This window comes from Rhinoraja longicauda, chromosome 25 (assembly GCF_053455715.1).
Source record: "Rhinoraja longicauda isolate Sanriku21f chromosome 25, sRhiLon1.1, whole genome shotgun sequence".
Taxonomy (NCBI): Eukaryota; Metazoa; Chordata; class Chondrichthyes; order Rajiformes; family Arhynchobatidae; genus Rhinoraja; species Rhinoraja longicauda.
In genome coordinates, this window is record NC_135977.1 from 31558691 (window position 1) to 31583112 (window position 24422).

A 24422-nucleotide genomic window follows, 5' to 3' on the forward strand; every position below is an offset into this window, starting at 1 on the left:
GTGTCTTGAGATATATTCCCTTTGTCCTGACCATGTCTTCGCTACTTTCGCTGATATTGCAAACTAACTTGCTTTCTTTCATCTCCAGTACGGACAAAAGGTCTCTGTGAAATATTTCTCCTTCCACAGAATGCAGCATGACCTGCTGATTGTTTCCAAAGTTTTCTGTTTATATTTCAAATTTCCAACATTTGCTGTTTTTGATTTTCATTTTATAAAAACATTCAGTTGCTAAGAAATTAAGTAGGATCTGCTCGTCAAGTAATACCTGCCAAAGTCCATTTGAATTGAAGTTTCAAAGCCTTCGACAAATTCTCAAAAGTAAGAATTCTCAAATTAAAGCACCACATACAATAGGTTCCAAAATACAACTATTTGTTGCTAAAGAGGTTTTCACTTGGGCAACAATACTTACTGCTCCTTCACTTCCAGGTAGTCTTCGTCATCTTGCTTATTGGCAATATCTGTTTCGCTTGCATCCTCTGTATCTGTCAAATTTAAAACAGTATTCCTTTAATTCATTATGGTGAAAAGTAAAAGGATCATATACAAAGCACCGATTACTTTAGTTTAGTTTAACAATACAGCGCTGAATCAGGCCCTTCGGCCCACTGAGTCTGTACCAACCAGCTCTCCCCACACATTAACACTATCCTGCACACACGAGAGACAATTTTACATTTATACCAAGCCAATTAACCTACAAACCTATTTGTCAGGAATTTCGGAGGGAACCGAAGATCTCGGAGAAAACCCACGCGGTCACGGGGAGAAGGTACAAATTCCATACAGACTAGCATCCGTAATCAGGATTGAACCTGGGACTCTGGCGCTGTAGGGCAGCAGCTCTACCGCTACTTCAACCGCCCGTTAACATTTACCATAATGTCAATCTACACTTCTACCTCAGTATGTTGTGTGGCCTGGAGCAATGACTGATAAATGTGGTAATTCCTTGCCCCTAATGCTCTAGCCATTTCTTTTGGTGATGGCCATTCAAGCAACTGGACAATATTCCATCACACTTTGACATGCCTTGCCTCTGGCATAGAGGGTCACAGAAAAACATTAATAACATTCTGGAGGAGGTAGACTGAGTTATTCAGTGATGGTCATAATTATTAGCATCAGTTATTAGGCTCTTTCACAACAAAATGATTAACACTGGATATTTGTGTAGCACAAAACCTCTCAGCCCCAATTTTTTATTTTTTTTAAAGTTTTATTGCATGCAAGGGACATGACATGATTCATTGTTTTGTCGGAGTTATGAAACTAATTGAACACTGGGTATCAGCAAATATTCCAAATTCTAATCTTGCAGTGGAAACATGGTTGCTGAGAAAGCATCTAATATTAATCTAGTCTAGGACATTGTCCCAATTAATATCTTCCCTGGGGCTGTGATTTCAATAACCACTACCAACTTGAGTTTTTTCCACCCCACTTTGACATGGTACACAGCCAGTTCTGGAATACAAAATGTCCTCACTGCAGCTGCTTCAATGGCCTTGCCAGATATCCAATGTTGAGCCATTTCTTGATACCACATGGAGTGATTAATATTAGTCAGAGACTTGGTTCGATAATGAAGGGGAATTCGAAGCAAGCAAAAATGGATCACCTACTGAGTATTTAAATCCAAGGATAGTTGGCAACATGTTTTTGTCACTCATGCAGTTTTGTCACTCTTGAAAAATTCTTGAATTCTACTGCTGAAATTACTACTGTGTAGGGAATAGATGCAAAGGTGGGATAACAGAGAACCAGTGTGAACACGTCATCAATGGTTGACATGGACTTGGTCGACCAAAGAGCCTTTATCTTTCAATCAGATCGCATCAACCAAATGGGCGTAATCCACGAGTTTAATATTAAAAGCAGGTCATTGATTTACCAAGCAATGAGATTATAGTGGAATAAAACGTTGCTACTGATATCCTACGACACCATGCACAGCCAATTTTCACTGCTTGATTAGGTTTCAACCAATCGAGTGGGCATGATGTAAACACCACAAAAAACAAATGGGGATTTTCAATGTGAAAACAGTACAGTCTTTGCAGGCACAATGACTTCCCCTAATGATGACTTCCCCTAATGATGACTTCCCCTAATGATGACTTCCCCTAATGATGCATGTATCTTTAACAGATAGATTTGGAAGAATTAGATAAATAATGGTTTCACTTTTCCGATGCTTGACGCACAATCTGCCAGGAGTATTGTTCAAGACTCAGCCAGCTTGGATAGTGCTGCTGTTGAACCACTTTTGAGGATGTGCACTAAAGTGTCCAATCAGAAATTCTCCTTGCCTTGGCATCTGTCTATGCTTCTTCCTCGCGGCATTCAATGTAGATTGATGATCCATCAGCCGAGAGAGGCGAGTAGGTCATATTCAGCAGAATGTTTAACCTCATGACATGAGATTTCATGAGGTCCATATCAATGCTGAGGAATCAAGACCCCTGCTTCCGTCCTGACACACCTCATTTTAAGTGAGGTATCCAGACAGCAGAACATACTGAGTGTTTGTGAAGATGCATGCCGAGGTATTATGATGCAGAGTATGGTTGCTGCTTGACTAGTTAATATGGCAGCACTCTAAATATTGATACCCATCCCGGGGTGAACCAGCGAGACCTCTAAGTTTGGTTGTGCGGACAGAAACTTTTCTATGTCTAAAACGATGCTTTTATGATACCAAGTAATGTATGTATGTTATGTATACTGTCGTATGTCGTAAGGCTGGAGCGACCTAGGCTTGTATACACTGGAATTTAGAAGGATGAGAGGGGATCTTAGTGAAACATATAAGATTATTAAGGGATTGGACACGTTAGAGGCAGGAAACATGTTTCCAATGTTGGGGGAGTCCAGAACCAGGGGCCACAGTTTAAGAATAAGGGGTAGGCAATTTAGAACGGAGATGAGGAAAAACTTTTTCAGTCAGAGAGTTGTAAATCTGTGGAATTCTTTGCCTCAGAAGGCAGTGGAGGCCAATTCTCTGGATGCTTTCAAGAAAGAGCGAGCTAGATAGAGCTCTTAAAGATAGTGGAGTCAGGGGGTATGGGGAGAAGGCAGGAACGGGGTACTGATTGTGAATGATCAGCCATAATCACATTGAGTGGCGGTGCTGGCTCGAAGCGCCAAATGGCCTACTCCTGCACATATTGTCTGTTGTTGTCTATTGTCGATGTGTGTAAGCGTTATTCTTATCAAGTTCTAATGTAACTGTGATGCAAATGGATCACTGATGTGCAGTTAATAATGAACTATATTACTTTGGGTCTAGAGTAACATCAGATGAAGACAGGTTGCCTTCTCTGCAGGGCTACCATATACCAACTACATTTTGTCCCATCCATCAAAACAAATTTAGATTTTTGTAACAAAATTCAAATTGCTTATCTACCAAAATGGGACTTGAATGTGTTTCTACAATGAGAAGGGTGTTTGCCATTTACAGTCTTGAAGACCAGCCTTCGTGACTTGTCAATAATGACAAATCCAGTGTTGATCTTTATATGCTTCAGCTCAACAAAACAAGAGAGGTTTCAATTAGTTCATCCTCATAGGGAGGAAACTGACAATCTTTTCTCACCATACATTGCAGATGGTATCCTCCAACATAGTTGATAGTTTATCATAGCTACTGCTCTATGAATTCACACAAAAGATTTTTGTGGAACTCAACACTCTTTACTGGTCAATAACAAACTTACATGACTTTTTTTCTTATTATGACGTGGCAATAAATGCAACTTCAGAAGCTTAAGAGTTTGCCACACATTTCATTGTTGTACAGGGCAGCACAGTGGTGCAGCATTAGAGGCTCACAGCGCCAGGGAACCTGGTCTGATTCTGACTGTGGGTGCTGTCTGTACGAGGTTTCTACATTCTTCCCGTGATCTGCGTGGGCTTTCTCTGGGTGCTCAGGTTTCTTCCCACACTCCAAAGATGTACAGGTTTGAAGATTAATTGGCTTCAGTAAAACTGTAAATCGTCCCCAGTGTGTAGGATCATGCTAGTGTACAGATTGGTCGCTGGTCAGCTCGGACTTATTGGGCCGAAGGGCCTGTTTGCACTCTATATCCCCAAAATCTTTAAAGTTTAATGTCTAAAACGAAAAAGGATGTATATAGGCTCTTTGGCCCACTAAGTCCACTCCAACCTTCAAGCATTCATTTTCACATGAATCCTACACAAACCGACCTTCACACATTATATCAAAAATCTTCTAACCCACTACTCTATCTCCAGGTCCCTCAGGTCGGCCGACTTGGGGCTACTGACTATCCCGCGGTCTAGGCTTAAGCTCAGGGGTGACCGCGCTTTTGCGGTTGCAGCTCCTAGACTGTGGAACAGCATCCCTCTCCCCATCAGAACTGCCCCCTCCATCGACTCCTTTAAGTCCAGGCTTAAAACCTATTTCTACTCCCTAGTGTTTGAGGCCCTCTGAGGGGGCGCTGTGAACTGTTTATGTATGTGCTGTTATGTTTGTGTGCCATTGTATGTTCCCTCTTAGTAACTGAACTGATGTACAACACTTTGGTCAACGTGGGTTGTTTTTAAATGTGCTATACAAATAAAATTGACTTGACTTGACTTGACTATCAATCAACTCTCCATCGCTCAGATGCTACCACTTACCCACATACCTACAGTGATCAATTGAGCTCCCAACCCACCTTTGGAACGTGGAGAAATCTTGGTTGTCATGGACGTGTTGGGCCGAAGCCCCCATCATTGCGCTGACCCCAAAACCAGAGCAACCAAAGGAAATCACATAGTGACAGTGCAATCTCCACACGCAGCGCACACAAGGCAAGAATTGGACCTGGATAGCTACAAGTGAAGCAGCCACCCCACAAGCATGTCACCCTAAATATGGCTTGGTACAAAATTCAAAGACTCAACTAATCGATTTTTTGACATCCTTTTGATCTGGTGCAGTGAATCCAATCAAATTGATCACTTGAGTGAAGCAAAAAATAGAAAACGTTGTAAAAACTCAGCAGGTAGAGCAACAACTGGAAGAGAAATTCAGATGTTTGGCATTTTTAAATACTGAATTATATAGGCATGATAGTGTGCACTCTTTGTTCTGATGAAGCTGCTCTAAACTGGCTGCACCTTGGTCCCTTTTGTTATTTCCTTATCCTCAGATTTTCAGACAAAATTAGAGTTATTTATTGGTGTTTTAGCAGTTTTTAAAGAATGATTTTGCAACTAAAACATTTTCCTTAAACACACTTGCAAAACAAACTGCAGAAAAATCTAATAATCTGATAGATTGGGTGTAACAAACACTTGGTGTGCAATAAGAACGTGAACAGACTAGCAGAATTTCTGGGAAGGGGTTAGAGCAACAATCCTCCTGGATCCATACTTATCTGACACTCAAATTCTAGAATTCCACTTACGTGGCCTGAACAGAACAAGGATTCCAAAGTGACACCAAAAAGCCCAAATCCTTATTAAGTCTTTCGCAAATATTAAAACCCTACACCTAATATTATTGAATATAAAAGCTGCAAAAGGAGAGCTCCCATACCTACAATAGATTTTATTAATTTGTAATTTAAAAGCAAAACAAAGTACCTAACACAGTTAAAAGCAATTAACTAAAGCAAAATCCACAAAAAGTTTTAAAATGTTAATTATTTAAATAAATTAAGTTCAATATACCCCCTTCTTCTATAAACAAACAATAACGCATTAAATCAACAGGATGTCAGACCTAATGAGATGTCAGAAGGATGAGAGGGGATCTTATTGAAACATATAGGATTATTAAGGGAATGGACACGTTAGAGGCAGGAAACATGTTCCCAATGTTGGGGAAGTCCAGAACCAAGGACCACAGTTCAAGAATAAGGGGTAGGCCGTTTACAACGATGAGGAAAAGCTTTTTCACTCAGAGAGTTGTAAATCTGTGGAATTCTCTGCCTCAGAAGGCAGTGGAGGCCAATTCTCTGGATGTTTTCAAGAGAGAGCTGGATAGAGCTCTTAAAGATAGGGGGGTCAGGGGGCATGGGGAGAGGGCAGGAACGGGGTACTGATTGTGGATGATCAGCCATGATCACATTGAATGGCGGTGCTGGCTTGAAGGGCTGAATGGCCTACTCCTGCACCTATTGTCTATTGTATGTCACAATGCAAAAGGACAATTCCTCAACATGATCCTGGGGACTGTCAGAAGGACTGTCACTGGACTCAACGAGCGGTGTGAATTGATAGATGTCATCTTCCAAATCTACCAAAGACGTATTCAACTATTCATGTACAAGGGTTTGGGAAATAATGCAACAACTGAACTGCCATGAGATCAGGCGTTGTATTTTTCAGCTCGAGTGCAACACGATGAACTCCAGGGTCACAAGACAACAAAAATGGCACACCTCCACCTCCTTAAACTGTAGCAAGGTGGGATTAATGTAGGGATTCAGTAGCATGCAGAAGTTACCAAATTAGAACACAAAGTCAGCAATTCTGACCCCAAAGCACTATATTTTGAATCTCAGCACAAAATTTGGATAATTTGAATTCAATTAATTGAAATAAATTTAGAATGAAAGCCTATTATAAATAATGGCAAGCAAAAATTACTGCATGATCATCAACTTCACCTATATCAGGGGTGCCAGTGGTGCAGCTGGGAGAACTGCTGCCTCACAGCACCAGGGACCCAGGTTTGATCCTGACCTTGGGTGCTGTCTATGTGGAGTTTGCACGTACACCCTATAACTGCGTTGATTTCCCCCTGGTGCTCCAGTTTCCTTCCATATTCCCACGAACTGAGGGATTGGTTTTGGTACATTGCCCCTAGTTTATAGGGAGTGGATGCGAAAGTGGGTAACATCAAACTTGTAATTGATGGTTGGCGTGGACTCTGTGGATCGACAGACCTATTTCCATGCTGTATCTTTCAATCAATTCAATTAATCTGAAGAAGGTTCTCAACCCGAAACGTCACCCATTCCTTCTCTTCGGAAATGCTGCCTGTCCCGCTGAGTTACTCCAGCATTTTCTGTCTACCTTCATATTAATCAATATTCTTCAAGAAAGGAAATTAGACTTGCCCCATTCAGGCCTATGTACATACTCAAGAAACATTAATGTGGTCAACTCAAACTTCTTTCTCAAATGGCTTAGGAAGCCACTCAGTTAAAAGAGACAATAAACATTCCTTTGCTTATGACATCACCAATCCAGAAGAAATCTCAATTTTTTTCCAATTACGCATCAGAAGTTGCCGCATCATTAATATACTTAACAGCTGAAGACAGCCAGCCCAGACTGTTTAAGTGATGTGCAACCTACGATTGTTTCATGAAAATTTCAGATTGCAGAACAAGAGAATATTGGAAGGTAAAGAAAATTTCAAAGTAAATAATGCAAAAAAAGTTACAAATTGTTGGTTTAAGAATCAATATCTTAACATTGTTGAAGAATAAACTGAGGGAAAAAAGACCATTAAGGCAAGGCTAAATATTGGTTCAGAATTCCCTGGCATTGCTAAGTCATTAATCTAACCATTCTGCATAAGCCAAATGGCATTTATTATTCAGGTATGCACCAAGACAGTGAAATGTTTTGTTTTGTGTGTTATCTGGGCAAATTATACCAAATGTGAATAAATTAGTTACTGCAAAACAGAAAAATAAACTGAGTTTTATACCTACAGAGAAAGTCAGACAAAATAAAGTGCAAGGACCACAATGAGGTAGATTGGAAGATCAAGCTGTCATCCCTAGCACGATAGATCCATTCAAGAGCCTGAAAACAGTGACGAAGAAGCTGTTCCTGAATCTGGTGGCACGCTCTTTTGAGCTTTTGTGCCATCTATCCGACAGGAGAGGGGCAAAGAAAGAATGACTGAGGCAAAAGTGGTCCATGATTGTGTTGGCTGTTGTATAATGTATAGATAGAGTCTCCAGTGAGGACATGTCTCTTCTCTGGTTCTTTGAGTAGGGTCTTCTCCTGATGGGGCAGTTAGTGGCTGATGACATGGAAAGGTGGGTAGTTTACAAGTTGATCCGTTGCTTCTGCTGCTTACACTAGTCTTCTGTGTGCTCGTGTTGCATGGGCTAACGATTTTCAAACTACCTGTTTAAACTTAGAGCAGTCATAGGCTCGAAATATCAGGATAACCTGAGCATTTTTTTCACATAACTGAGTACACCCCTTTCTTCAAACTGCCTAGCAGTCTCTGCCCATGACAAGACTTAGAGTGGAGTGTCTGCTTTTGAGTCTAACACAAGCCTTGTGAACGAGGTAGTCTGCCCAGAATGCAACGAGGGTAAACCATATAAATAGGCCTTGTAGATCACAGACCGAGGTGCTTTATCGTTTCATGTCGTGATCCACATCCCATATCTACCTGTATTTGTAACATATTGTGTAAAAATACTATTTAAATTCAATCTGAAACTCGTCAAGAACAAAACCTGCACATATTTATAAAACATCGAAAAAACCTCCATAATCTCGAAAATTTGCATAGCTGTAATTGTCCAATCAAAGCACGTTTGTCATTGAGTCAGTCGCCAATTGACCAATCAGCCGCTTTGTTTCAGGCTAGCTAGGCAGGGAGCGGAGAGTATTTGGTCTGAAGATCCCGAGGAAGGTTCTTTGGTCCTCTGTGCAAGGCATGTCGTCAAAACCCACAGCAAGGTCATTGCATTTAGTGAGAAAAGCTTTAAGAAGTCTCAAGAAAGAGCAGCAAAGTGGATTGAAGTGGAAGGAAGTCTGGAAAGCAAAGTCTCCGCTAAGGTGTTGCAACACAAACAGGGCAGCGTGGGACCATTTAAACGTGCAGCTGCAGGCGATGATGATGATGGCCATTCTCACAGACATTGTAAAGCAACTGGAACTGGAAGGTAGTTAATGTCTTACATAATATCAAAGATGAAAAGAGGTAAAATACTCCCTTACACACTTTATCTTCTATTAATAGGAGGCAGTGTATCCCAGGTTATCATGCCGAGTGCTCTCGTCACTTCTGTAACATCACAACAATAAATTGAGCTATAGCAAGGTTTAGAAGGAAGAAAGGTAATGCTAGCCACTTGCTGATAATTTTGTTTTACAACTGATTTAGAACATGCAAAATAAATCTGATGAAATTCAGAAATTGACAGTCTGAATTGTCCTGTTATAAATCTCTAGTATATATTTTCACATAGTCTAATAAAGAAAAGGCTTCATATACTTAGTTAGGCCAATGGCACATTTTTGCCAATGTAATCTTTGAAACATGAAATGATAAAGCACCTCGGCCTGCGGTCTTTAGGGTGAACAAATAAAAATTCAATGTTTCTGTTTGTAAACTAGCCATTCATTACATACCCACCTATGAAATCTAAACCAAAAGCTTTGCAAAACACCTATGAAATCTAAACCAAAAGGTTTGCAAAAAATATAATTAAATAGAGTCAGATTTTGCTGTTCAGTGTGTCGAATGAATTAATCAATGAGTGAATGGCTTATGATGTCCTGGTGAATAACATGATGTGGTGTGTGTGTATGTGTGAGAGAGAGATTACTGGTGTAGCCATGACTGTAAGAGGGGTGGGTAATAAGGGGCAGGGGACATTTTGGACAAGTTGGAACCATATTGTTATCATTATGCATACATCTACACACACAGGCATACACAAGTGTGCATAATATACATGTTCGGTAGGTACACACTGACACACACACACATACTACACATACATTGCAACACTTTTTGGGAAATTGTAGGTTAAAGTTAGTAGCCCTCATTTGCAAGGCACCATGGGAGGGGATTCTCAAACAGAAATATAGGCTCAATGTAACTTAAAATGACTACTCATCGAGTAAACATGAAAGTATTCGATTCTTGGTCATAATGCGACATTTACATCAGAAATAAGACGTTTTCCTCTTAAAGTGACTGGAAGATGCCTTACAGGTGGCCCTCATTTGCAAAGCATCATAGGGGTCTTGAACAAAAGTAGGTTCATTCAAATTAAGATGACAACTCATCGTGTAGAAATATCACGACATTCAATTCATAGCCATAATGTGACATCTACATTAAAAATAAACTCAATTAAAATAAATTCAATGTTGAGTGTATTCAACTTCCAAACTGGGAGGCGGTGTGATCTAAAATGTCACAAATACTATATTGCTACCAAATGTCAGTTACAGATTAAATTTTACGGACATTGGGAGGATTTGCAAATGAGGGCGACTACCTTCAAGAACTCATCAAGAAAAGTAAAAGAAAATTTGAGGACTTCGTTGATGGGGGTGGGAGGGGAACTTTCCAGGAGTACCAAAACTCTCACCATGAACTAACACTAGTTAACATACATTACATTTCATTTCCCTCAAATAAATCCAGTCTTGTATCTATAGGAATCCAACTCCCCGTAGAGTAATATACAGCAACCTATTATTGAGCACAAGAGGGCGGTTACTTTTTCCAATTAGCTTAATTATTTAGTGTGCAACTTTTGGCACTGACGAATTAGTCATTCCTTCTCAATGACTTTTTAATCAAAATCTATGCAGAATTTCAAGTTGATACGAGAGATGGGTCAAAAAGTTAAAATCTAGACACATTTTTGATGTTTGGTCATTAGTCTATTAGGCCAGGAGAGAAAACCAACATTTTGATTTGTTTGTTCTTCCAGTGAATTTGAAGGACTTTGCATAGCTGTCAGCTAGTATTTTACCAGTGCCTTCAGAAGCCTGCTGTGGGTAGTCCATCCTCAAATGGATAGAGGGCCCCTGCTTCCTGGTGGGAAATCAATTTTGTGCCAGATCTGAGGTTTTGATCTTCAAACACCTTTTGCTGAAAAATATTAGTTGGCTCAGCCACAGCATCTGGCTTAGCCAACTGTTATTTAAATATAATTGAAGAAATGAAAATCATCAAGTAACAAAATTGAAAATTAATTTGTATTTGTATAGGTCCTTTGTCCTTCCACACTGAAAGAAATTGAGCTGATGAGGCTACATCATAGTGGACAGATTCTCCAATCTGGGACGTGGAGAACTGTACTTCACTGTGTACGGAGGAACTGCAGATGCTAGTTTAAACCAAAGACAGGCACAAAATGCTAGAGTAACTCAGCGGGTCAGGCAGCATATTTGGTGACAAGGAATAGGTGAAGTTTCGGGTCGAAACCCTTTTTCAGACACTACGTCACTACTGGATTCCACTGGACAAGTACATTTCAGCAAAATCCAGGCAAACACCCAATATGAACATCCTGACAAGGAAAGGGAAATGTACTGGTACTCCACTATCACTATTCCTCAGGAAAACCCAGGCCTATCTTCCATTTGCATTCACAAACATACTAAAGTATCTTAAGCACACTTTATCCTGAGTCATGGATTCCTTTAACTAATCATGGGATAATGTAAGACAAGCAAAGTCTATCTCTGAAGTGTAACAACAAGCCTAGAGTACGAATAAGGGCAATTCAAGTTTTGTTTGGTTCTTTGAGTGAAAGCATTGTCCATTATGCACTCTTTATACCATGAGATAATACTTATTAGTGTGCAAATAGAACTCCGCTTGTAATCAAATATTTTCCACTCCCTGTTAGTAATACAAAGATTCTTAATTTAATTCCTGTCACTTCATTCTGTATCAATAGAGAGCAACAGGATTGTATTTGGTACATGTAGGAAGAAACTGCAGATGCTGGTTTCAACTGAAGATAGACACAAAAAGCTGGAGTAACTCAGCGGGTCAGACAGCATCTCTGGAGAAAAGGAATAGGTGACGTTTTGGGTCGATAAAAAAAGGAGATGATGTCTGACCTGCTGAGTTACTCTAGCTTTTGGTGTCTATCTTCCTGTAGTTGGTACCACAGTTTAGAACTGGATATTGGGAAAAATGAAGAGCACTCCAATTGCCTCCAAAGCAAAAACAACCATCACCTTATGCTGCAAATGGAATCCCACCTATGACAAGAATACAAGCTAGCAAACTTAAATGGGCTGTTGAAAATGTATTGCTTGGTTGAATAATTGCCGATTTGTTTAACAAAAGCAATTGCTGATAACTAATTCAATCCAAAAATCAGGGTTATGTTCATAGTTTTATAACAAATTTACTGGTGCCAAAATTAAAATTGCTATCCTTGATCCACGTTTACAGTACGTACGTAACAGAGTCAAGGGACCACTTCACACAAATCCAGGTTTGGGAGTCACAAATCCATGCAGCTGACAACTCCAAGGCAAACTGGATGGCACCACCCTCTAAGCAACGTGAAGTATGCTGTCAACCATAATCCTATCTATTCACACCACTACTGAACTCTAGACATGATGCTACATCAATTTTGAAATCACTTCAAGAGATGCAATTTGCCCATCTCGCTAACATCTGTGAATTTTTCCAAAAATCTATCAAAGATCCTCATTCCCCTTGAACCCTTATTTTACAAAGGCTTCCTCGTGTGGAAAATATCATCCATCTATTTTTTTATTCCTATTGGGCTTGTATACACTGGAATTTAGAAGGATGAGGGGGGATCTTATTGAAACATATAAGATAATTAGGGGATTGGACACATTAGAGGCAGGAAACATGTTCCCAATGTTGGGGGAGTCCAGAACAAGGGGCCACAGTTTAAGAATAAGGGGTAGGCCATTTAGAACAGAGATGAGGAAGAACTTTTTCAGTCAGAGAGTGGTGAAGGTGTGGAATTCTCTGCCTCAGAAGGCAGTGGAGGCCAGTTCGTTGGATGCTTTCAAGAGAGAGCTGGATAGAGCTCTTAAGGATAGCGGAATGAGGGGGTATGGGGAGAAGGCAGGAACGGGGTACTGATTGAGAGTGATCAGCCATGATCGCATTGAATGGCGGTGCTGGCTCGAAGGGCTGAATGGCCTACTCCTGCACCTATTGTCTATTGTCTATAAATGCTGGAGTAACTCAGCGAGACAGGCAGCATTTCTAGAGAGAATGAATGGGTGACGTTTTGGGTTGAGACCCTTCTTCAGACCAGAAATTCAATTGGACCAGCCACATATTGTAGCACCAAGAACAGGTCAAAGACTGAGGATCCCTTGAGATTCACAACACAAACCACCTAAACCTTCAGCTTTTCACAAACCATAAATCAGCAACGTGCATGTCACCTGGATGAGTGCAACTCCAACATAATCCAGCAGAGATTTGCTTGAGAGGGGTGCATACTGCACCATCCACCTCCTGCTTGGGGAGTCCTTCGGAATTGTGCATGACCTACTTCCACTAAGAAGTGGAAGGTTCCTGTGATTGGTTTAGAGATACAGCACAGAAACAGGCCCCTCGGCCAACCGAGTCCACACCGACCCCCATATAACCATATAACCATATAACAATTACAGCACGGAAACAGGCCCGTTCGGCCCTACTAGTCCACGCCGACCACTTTCTCTGACCTAGTCTCATCTACCTGCTCTCAGACCATAACCCTCCAATCCCCTCCCATCCATATACCTATCCAATTTACTCTTAAATAATAAAATCGAGCCTGCCTCCACCGCTTCCACCGGAAGCTCATTCCATACAGCCACCACCCTCTGAGTAAAGAAGTTACCCCTCATGTTACCCCTAAACTTTTGTCCCTTAATTCTGAAGTTATGTCCCCTTGTTGGAATCTTCCCCACTCTCAAAGGGAAAAGCCTACCCATGTCAACTCTGTCCGTCCCTCTTAAAATTTAAAAAAACCTCTATCAAGTCCCCCCTCAACCTTCTACGCTCCAAAGAATAAAGACTCAACCTGTTCAACCTCTCTCTGTAGCTTAAGTGCTGAAACCCAGGCAACATTCTAGTAAATCTCCTCTGTACCCTCTCCATTTTGTCGACATCCTTCCTATAATTTGGCGACCAGAACTGCACACCATACTCCAGATTCGGCCTCACCAATGCCCTGTACAATTTCAACATTACATCCCAACTTCTATATTCGATGCTCTGATTTATAAAGGCAAGCATACCAAACGCCTTCTTCACCACCCTATCCACATGAGATTCCACCTTCAGGGAACAATGCACAGTTATTCCCAGATCCCTCTGTTCCACTGCATTCCTCAATTCCCTACCATTTACCATGTACGTCCTATTTTGATTTGTCCTACCAAAATGCAGCACCTCACACTTATCAGCATTAAACTCCATCTGCCATCTTTCAGCCCACCCTTCCAAAAGGCCCAAGTCTCTCTGTAGACTGAAAATCTACTTCATTATTAACTACACCACCTATCTTAGTATCATCTGCATACTTACTAATCCAATTTGCCACACCATCATCCAGATCATTAATGTAAATGACAAACAACAGTGGACCCAACACAGATCCTTGGGGTACTCCACTAGACACTAACACTATCCTACACACATAGGAACAATTTACATTTATACTAAACCAATTAATCTACAAACTTGTACGTCTTTGGAGTGTGGGAGAAACTGATCTCGGGAAGAACGTACAAACTCGGTACAGACAGCATCCGTAGTCAGGATTGAACCCGGGTCTCTGGCGCTGTAAGGTAGCAACTCTAAGGTAGCATGTGATTTCTTTCCGCAGGAAAAATCCATTGAATGTCAACCGCCACACAACAGAGTGATGTCTTGGTCTAATGGCATAGTTCAAACCAAGCATAGGCTGAACTCTGTGCACAGATTTAGCATATTATTTCCCTCAGTCCCCCTTCCTCAATATCCTGATTACTTGAATTTACCCCCACAATAATCAGCATCACTAACTTCAACCCATTTCTTCATCAACATTCTCTCAGTCCCCATCCTTATTAGTTCCTTTACCCTTCACTCATCTTTCATCCCCTACACCCCACCCCTCCCCTCGGGTAGCACATTCCCACTTCCCTTTCTGCTCAATTTCCATGCACCCACTCCATCCCTGCTGATCGCCAAACTCAGGCTGTTTATTTCTTTCCAAGAGGGAAGCCATCCACTGACCACTGTGATTTCTCTGCCATTCTAGGTCATTTGGTAACACTGTTCTCAGAAGGATGTTGTTGCCGGGACTTGAGGGCATATGCTGTAGGGAGAGGTTGGGCAGAACAAGACTTTATTCCAAGGAGCACAGGAGGCTGAGAGTTGGTTTTATAAAGGTGTATTAAATCATCAAAGGAATAGATAAGGTCAATGCACATTGTATTTGGATAGAGTATGTAAATCAAGATTCAGAAAACAAGACATTTAGGTGGAGCGGGGAAAGATTTAATAAGAATCCAAGGATCAACTTTCTCATTCAGAAGGTGGAAGGTATATGGAACAAGCTTCCAGAGGAGGCAGCTAAGGCAGGTATCATAACAGCATTTAAAAGACAGGTCCATGGATAAGAAATGTTAAGAAGGATATGGGCCCCAATGCAGGCAAATGGGACTAGTCTAGATGGGGTGTCTTGGTCAACAAGGACAAGTTGTCCCAATGGGCCCATCTCCCTGCTGTGCGACTCCATGACTTGGAAACAGATTTCTGACCCATTTTCATCACTGAAACAAAATGTGAAATTTTTCCTCCACCACATCAAGTAGCATCAAGGGCGGCACAGTGGCACAGCGTTAGAGTTGGTTTGATCCCGACTATGGGTGCTGTCTGTACCGTTTGTACGTTGTCCCCGTGACTGCGTGGGTTTTCTCCAAGATCTTCGGTTTCCTCCCATACTCCAAAGACGTACAGGTTTGACAGTTAATTGGCTTGGTATACGTGTAAATTGTTTGTGTAGGATAGTGTTAATGTGCGGGGATCTCTAGTCATGGCGAACTCGGTGGGCCGAAGGGCCTGTTTCCGTGCTGTATCTCTAAACTAAACACTCTAGGAGTGTCCTCACCAGAGCGTGCAATGGTTCATGATTGCCTCTGCATGTTAAAATTGAAGTTAGAGAGAATTGAAGTTAGAGAGACAAGGATGTGAATTAAATGCTAGCTTCAATGTGTCTGAATCTATCAATTTATAATATATAAAAATATTCCTCTTTCTATTAAATCTACAAAAGGATCATTTTGTATTTAGCTCCCACATTATCACAAAATTGCTGAAAGGTGGTTTCTACCATGTTGCTACAATCATGGCCTATCCAATCTACCCTAATCACATTAATAACTGGACATGGCCAAAGTTCTTTAATCCTGATCCCTTTTCAGCCACTTGACACATCCTATCAGAATAAGGCTTAGCAATGTGGGGATATTGTGGCATTTGTGTATCTTATTGACTTTCATGCAAAACAAATACTATTTTAACTTTCTCTTTTAAAAAACTGTCATTTGCTGTTCACCAGAACCTAAAAAGTTTCCTTCCGAAGATCTCATCTTCCTTCACTCACTGTAGATCACTTATAGTTTACATCCTAGCAATGCCTTCTCAGATTTTGCCATCTTCTTTGCTTCCATGAAGTTACCAACTTTCATAGTCGGAATCCTCAATTTTATTCCTCATGTACATAATTAAAACAGCAAACACAACCAGCTAAATCTATATCAAGATCAGTTTCATCTTGATTCCACTTTCCTACCTTAGCTCTATATCTTTTATATAGTCAATCTAGTCTTCTCAATCTCAACTGCATTAACTGACCAAACATCACAAATATGTAGGATGTGAGACTTTTGGATACTACATTTTCATTCAATTGGAAATGGATGGAAAATCTTTTAATTTCATTCCCAATTGAACAAGCTCAAACTATAAGAAGTCCACTTTTTCTGATTAATCCCCAGAATGAAATACTTCCTCACTGTCTAGCCTTTCCAATACTTTAACACTATTAGAACATCTCAAACTCCCAACGCAAGATAATTCAACAAGCTACGTTTTTGCAAACAATTCACCCCGATTTCACTCTGTTTAATAAGTGCTGTCCACCTTCCAAGGACTAATAATTACTAGTCTGCATGATTAGAGCTGAAAGGATTCTATTCAAAAGGATGCTTGATCTAAGCCTTGATATCCCTTGGTACTGTGAGAAAAGAGTAAGCATTCTTTGCAAGTATCAATAACATTCATCATAAAACTGCTGTTTTGCCATAAAACCTATCCAATTTACTAATGTCCCTATGGGAAGGAAATTTACTGCCTCACCTTCCTGTTTATATGGACTTCAGGCACACAGCACTGAGTTTGACGCTTCATTTTGAAATGGAAAGTCAACATGTTACGGTAATAGCCAACCATCATTTCAAAATTTGATGGATTCATTCTAACAGAATCGTATCTTCTGCCAATGCCCAAGATATCTCCGGTACTATTCCATAGTACGGTAGAGGTCTGTACTACGGTCTGGCGCCCTGACCTCTACCGGGCTGAGGTGACAACTCTCAGAAATGTGCTGAGGTAGTCTGGCGCGCTGACCTCTTCACCTGGCTGAGACCAGGCGACAACTCTTAGACACCTCCTCCTACTTATCCTTCGACCATGATCCCACAAACAAGCACCAGGCCTTAACATCACACACCATTCTGATTTCATCACTTCCGGCTTTCTGCCCTCCAAAGCCTCCAACCATATTGTTCCCCAGCCCCGCACGGCCCAATTTTATCTTCTCCCCAAAATCCACAAACAAAACTGCCCTGGCAGATCCATTGTTTCTGCTTGTTCATGTGCAACGGAATTAATTTCCACATACCTCCACTCCATCCTATCCCCCCTGGTCCAATCCCTCCCTACCCATGTCCAAGAAACCTCACACGCCCATCTCTTCAATGACTTCCGTTTTCCAGGCCCCCACTACCTCATCTTTACTATGGATGCCCAGTCACTCTACACCTCCATCCCCCACCAGGAAGGTCTTAAAGCCTTCCGTTTCTTCCTCGACCGCAGCACTAGCCAATTTCCGTCTACCAACACTCTCCTCTGTGGATGTGGTGTACCTCGACTTTCAGAAAGCCTTCGACAAGGTCCCACATAGGAGATTAGTGGGCAAAATTAGGGCACATGGTATTGGGGGTAGGGTACTGACATGGATAGAAAATTGGTTGACAGACAGAAAGCAAAGAGTGGGGATAAATGGGTCCCTTTCGGAATGGCAGGCAGTGACCAGTGGGGTACCGCAAGGTTCAGTGCTGGGACCCCACCTATTTACGATATACATTAATGACTTAGACGAAGGGATTAAAAGTACCATTAGCAAATTTGCAGATGATACTAAGTTGGGGGGTAGTGTGAATTGTGAGGAAGATGCAATAAGGCTGCAGGGTGACTTGGACAGGTTGTGTGAGTGGGCGGATACATGGCAGATGCAGTTTAATGTAGATAAGTGTGAGGTTATTCACTTTGGAAGCAAGAATAGAAAGGCAGATTATTATCTGAATGGTGTCAAGTTAGGAGGAGGGGGAGTTCAACGAGATCTGGGTGTCCTAGTGCATCAGTCAATGAAAGGAAGCATGCAGGTACAGCAGGCAGTGAGGAAAGCCAATGGAATGTTGACCTTCGTAACAAGAGGAGTTGAGTATAGGAGCAAAGAGGTCCTTCTACAGTTGTACCGGGCCCTGGTGAGACCGCACCTGGAGTACTGTGTGCAGTTTTGGTCTCCAAATTTGAGGAAGGATATTCTTGCTATGGAGGGCGTGCAGCGTAGGTTCACTAGGTTAATTCCCGGAATGGCGGGACTGTCGTATGTTGAAAGGCTGGAGCGATTGGGCTTGTATACACTGGAATTTAGAAGGATGAGGGGGGATCTTATTGAAACATATAAGATAATTAGGGGATTGGACACATTAGAGGCAGATAACATGTTCCCAATGTTGGGGGAGTCCAGAACAAGGGGCCACAGTTTAAGAATAAGGGGTAGGCCATTTAGAACGGAGATGAGGAAGAACTTTTTCAGTTAGAGGGTGGTGAAGGTGTGGAATTCTCTGCCTCAGAAGGCAGTGGAGGCCAGTTCGTTGGATGCTTTCAAGAGAGAGCTGGATAGAGCTCTTAAGGATAGCGGAGTTAGGGGGTATGGGGAGAAGGCAGGAACGGGGTACTGATTGAGAGTGATCAGCCATGATCGCATTGAATGGCGGTGCTGGCTCGAAGGGCTGAATGGCCTACTCCTGCACCTATTGTCTATTGTCTATTGTCTATTATCTATTGTCCTCCACCTAGCAGAGCTGGTCCTTATACTCAACAACTTGTCCTTTGACTCCACCCACTTCCTCCAAACCCAAGGCGTAGCTATGGGCACTCGCATGGGCCTGAGCTATGCCTGCCTCTTTGTAGGGTACGTCGAACAACCATTGTTCCAGGCGTACACTGGCCCTATCCCCGAACTCTACCTCCGCTACATTGACAACTGCATTGGTGCTGCCTCCTGCACCCATGCAGAACTCACTGACTTCATCAACTTCACGACTAATTTCCATCCTGCATTCAAATTCACTTGGACCATCTCAGACATCTCCATGCCGTTTCTAGATCTCACCGTCTCCATCAAGAAGATAGACTATCGACTGACATCTATTACAAACCCACTGACTCCCATAGCTATCTAGACTACACTTCTTCCCACCCTGCTTCCTGTAAAGACTCTATCCCCTACCTCCAATTCCTCCGTCTATGCTGCATCTGCGCCCAGGATGAGGTTTTTCCATATCAGGTCGTTGGAGATGTCCTCATTCTTATGGGAACAGGGGTTCCCCTCTTCCAGTATAGATGCAGCTCTCACTAGAGTCTCTTCGATATCCCGCAGCTCCGCTCTTGCTCCCCCTCCCCCTATTCGTAACAAGGACAGAGTCCCCCTTGTCCTCACCTTCCACCCCATCAGCCGTCCCATACACCACGTAATCCTCCAACATTTTCGCCACCTCCAATGGGATCCCACTACTAGCCACATCTTCCCATCTCCACCCCTTTCTGATTTCCGCAGCGACCGTTCCCTCTGCAACTCCCTGGTCAACTCGTCCTTTCCCACCCAAACCACCCCTTCCCCAAGTACGTTCCCCAGCAATCGCAGGAGATGCAACACCTGTCCCTTTACCTACCCCCTCAACTCCGTCCAAGGACCCCGATAGTCTTTTCAGGTGAGGTAGTGGTTCACATGCACCTCCTCCAACCTCATCTACTGTTTCCGCTGTTCCATGTGTCACCTCCTGTATATCGGCGAGACCAAGCACAGGCTCGGCGAGCGTTTCGCTGAACACTTCCTGATCCCCCAGTTGCTCAGCACTTTAACTCCCCCTCCCATTCCCAATCTGACCTTTCTGTCCTGAGGCCCAGCACAAATTGGAGGAACAGCACCTCATATTTCGCTTGGGTTACTTACACCCCAGCGGTATGAACATTGACCTCTCCAACCTCAAGTAGCCCTTGCTTTCCCTCTCTCTCCATCCCCTCCCCCAGTTCCCCCACCAGTCTTACTGTCTCCGACTACATTTTATCTCTGTACCGCCCACTCCCCTGACATCATTCTGAAGAAGGGTCTTGACCCAAAACATCACCCATTCCTTCTCTCCAGAGATGCAGAGAGTTACTCCAGCATTTTGTGTCTAACCAGTACTATCCCAGTCTACATCATGCTCAACATGAAAAACAAGCCCTCAGTAATGAAGTGGTATCAAAGTCAGGAATGAATGGATCTAAGAATCCTCAATATTGCTATGAGCTTTAATAAAAGCGTCAGAATAAATGTGGGTAAAGGAACTCTCTGACGTTTACCACCTTGACTTTCAGAAAGCCTTTGACAAGGTTCCACATAGGAGATTAGTGGGCAAAATTAGAGCACATGTTATTGGAGGTTGAGTACTGACATGACTCATGTTGGTTGACAGACAGAAAGCAAAGAGTGGGGATAAATGGGTCCCTTTCAGAATGGCAGGCAGTAACTAGTGGGGTACCGCAAGGCTCGGTGCTGGGACCGCAGCTATTTACAATATACATTAATGACTTGGATGAAGGGATTAAAAGTACCATTAGCAAATTTGCAGATGATACAAAGCTGGGTGGTAGTGTGAACTGTGAGGAAGATGCTATGAGGTTGCAGGGTGACTTGGACAGGTTGTGTGAGTGGGCGGATGCATGGCAGATGCAGTTTAATGTGGATAAGTGGTAAGAATAGGAAGGCAGAGTATTATCTGAATGGTGTCAAGTTAGGAACAGGGGACGTACAACGCGATCTGGGTGTCCCAGTGCATCAGTCACTGAAAGGAAGCATGCAGGTACAGCAGGCAGTGAATAAAGCCAATGGAATGTTGGCCTTCATAACAAGAGGAGTTGAGTATAGGAGCAAAGAGGTCCTTCTGCAGTTGTACAGGGCCCTAGTGAGACCGCACCTGGGCTACTGTGTGCAGTTTTGGTCTCCAAATTTGAGGAAGGATATACGAAAATAACTGCAGATGCTGGTACAAATCGATTTATTCACAAAATGCTGGAGTAACTCAGCAGGTCAGGCAGCATCTCGGGAGAGAAGGAATGGGTGACGTTTCGAGTCGAGACCCTTCTTCAGACTGATGAAGTATACATAGCATACATACATTACTTGGAATCATAAAAGCATCGTTTTAGACATGGAAAAGTTTCTGTCCGCACAACCAAACTTAGAGGTCTCGTCTGGTTCACCCCGGGATGGGTATCAATATTTAGAGTGCTGCCATATTAACTAGTCAAGCAGCAACCATACTCTGCATCATAATACCTCGGCATGCATCTTCACATACACTCAGTATGTTCTGCTGTCTGGATACCTCACTTAAAATGAGGTGTGTCAGGACGGAAGCAGGGGTCTTGATTCCTCAGCATTGATATGGACCTCATGAAATCTCATGTCATGAGGTTAAACATTCTGCTGAATATGACCTACTCGCCTCTCTCGGCTGATGGATCATCAATCTACATTGAATGCCGCGAGGAAGAAGCATAGACAGATGCCAAGGCAAGGAGAATTTCTGATTGGACACTTTAGTGCACATCCTCAAAAGTGTCACCCATTCCTTCTCTCCCGAGATGCTGCCTGACCTGCTAAGTTACTCCAGCATTTTGTGAATAAATTGAGGAAGGATATTCTTGCTATTGAGGGCGTGCAGCGTAGGTTTACTAGGTTAATTCCCGGAATGGCGGGACTGTCATATGTTGAAAGACTGGAGCGACTAGGCTTGTATACACTGGAATTTAGAAGGGTGAGAGGAGATCTTATCGAAACGTATAAGATTATTAAAGGGTTGGACACGTTAGAGGCAGGAAACATGTTCCCAATGTTGGGGGAGTCCAGAACAAGGGCCACAGTTTAAGAATAAGGGGTAGGCCATTTAGAACTGAGATGAGGAAAAACTTTTTCAGTCAGAGAGTTGTGAATCTGTGGAATTCTCTGCCTCAGAAGGCAGTGGAGGCCAATTATCTGAATGTATTCAAGAGAGAGCTAGATAGAGCTCTTAAGGATAGCGGAGTCAGGGGGTATGGGGAGAAGGCAGGAACGGGGTACTGATTGAGAATGATCAGCCATGATCACATTGAATGGCGGTGCTGGTTCGAAGGGCCAAATGGCCTCCTCCTGCACCTATTGTCTATTGCCCTCCTTCAATTAATGAGTCAGTGATCCATTTCAGAAGAGGCACGAGGAGTGGCATGGGCAGCGTATACCATAGGTTAAGGAGTTTCAAAATCCATCTCAGTAGCACCATGAATAACCAAGCCCAGAAATAAAGCTGTCATGGAGACACAAAAGAGATGAAGATGCTGAAATCTTGTGCAAAAATCAAACTGTTGGAGGAACTCAGCATGTCAAGTAACATCTGTGGAAAGAAATGGACAGACAATGTTTCAGGTCTGGACTGTTCTTCAGACAGAAGTGTCCAAACCCAAAAGGCCGCCTCTCCCTTTCCCTACACAGTTGACGTAGCTAGTTACCTGACGTGCCAAGTTCCTCCAGCAGTATGTTTTATGATATAGCTGCCATACTGTTAAGATTGTGAAACCATATTATTTTAAAAATGATGCCATCTTTCCATTCCATGATTAGTGTTTTTTTCAGGACAGTAAGACCAGTGTACTTTTTTCGACATTTCATTATTACAAATATAACAATTGAAATCACGACCAATTTGGATGATGGAACAGCAAATATTATCAGGCAATGGTATCCGGAATAAATTATCCTGACCTAAATAAAGTACTGAGTGAGACCAGTAAAGGGTGGCCTGATCCCAAATATGTTTTCACAAAATATACACTAGATCAGAATCTAATCAGACCTATCGTCAAGTCACATCAACTTTAGATCCATTATCCAAACTTCAATGAGGATTCACATGCAACACAATCACTGTACGAAACAGAATAGATTCAGAAAAGATCAAAATGGGCATCCACAAGACACTAAAGGCAAATAACAGAATAATTACATGTCATGTGAACATGAATATATGTTGAGATGTCCTGGCCAATATCCCATCCTTGCCAATATCCCAACCTTAGCTCACAATGCTAAAAGAACTGACCTTTCATAGAATTTAAATATGTTCCTGCTGAAAGCATACTGGTTGCATCATATGTAATAATTTATTTTGAAAATACAGTAAAGACATTTATATTCCTAAAAACAATTCGTTAAGTATGTAGAAAATTCAGGTTAAACACAATGTACCATCCCAGGTACTTTATTTGCTCAAGTATATTCAAGTATGGAGACCAAGGACTGGCTTTAAAGACCATCACAAACAACCCCACGGAGACTCACGTACTAATAGAGGATTATATGGACTGTGGAACGGGTGTCCTTGCAACACCACGCCAAGGGCTTGGTTGGATGGGATGCAATTCTTCAATTGTTTACTGATGTGTGCAAAGCTATTCAACATCCCTCACCTCGGCCTTCTACCCCGGAGTGACTAAAGCCCGCAGAAATACACAGACGGTGAAGGCGGACAATTGAAATACGGCGTGTAAAGTAATCAATGAGGCGACTGACTTCCTGGTGGGAGTTTTTAAAAGAGTTTGTCCAGTCTCGCAGACAGGAGCAGTTCAGTCTGAACAAGAGTCTCCAACCCGAAGCGTCACCCATCCCTTCTCTCCTGAGATGCTGCCTGACCCGCTGAGTTACTCCAGCATTTTTGTTAATAAATACCTTCGCAGCAGTCAGTAGGTGCGGCGTGTTCGACATCCGACCAGTCCATGGCCCACTGTCCGAGCAGCGCCGAGGGAGCCTGTCTCCCGGAGAGCAAGTAGTCCCCAGCCCGTCGGGGAAGGCCGTCTCCGGTCTCCCTGTCCCCAGCCGGCAGTAGCCTACCCGCCCGCCTCAGTACGCGAGGCCCACTGTCTGGCAGCAGCAGCAGCCGCCGCCGCCCGCCTCCCCTTCCGCGCAAATCACCTTCATCCGAGTCGCGGCAACGGACACTGCGCTCGTCCTCGTCGTCCACGCTGTCCAGCTCCTCCTCGTCGTTGTAATAGTCCACGATGGGCGAGAGGAGAGCGGCGAACATCTTACCCGCCGAACACCCCC

At 42.7% G+C, this 24422-nt stretch overlaps 1 protein-coding gene across 1 annotated transcript; it reads right to left on the reverse strand.

Moving 5' to 3' along the window:
- Positions 1-411: 411 nt before the first annotated feature.
- LOC144605799 (uncharacterized) lies at positions 412-24422 on the reverse strand. The gene is made up of 2 exons (XM_078421356.1): positions 24048-24422; positions 412-488 (listed from the first exon to the last, which is right to left on the reverse strand). Exons 1-2 carry the CDS (start codon positions 24400-24402, stop codon positions 412-414), a joined length of 432 nt encoding a protein of 143 aa, XP_078277482.1. The 5' UTR covers positions 24403-24422.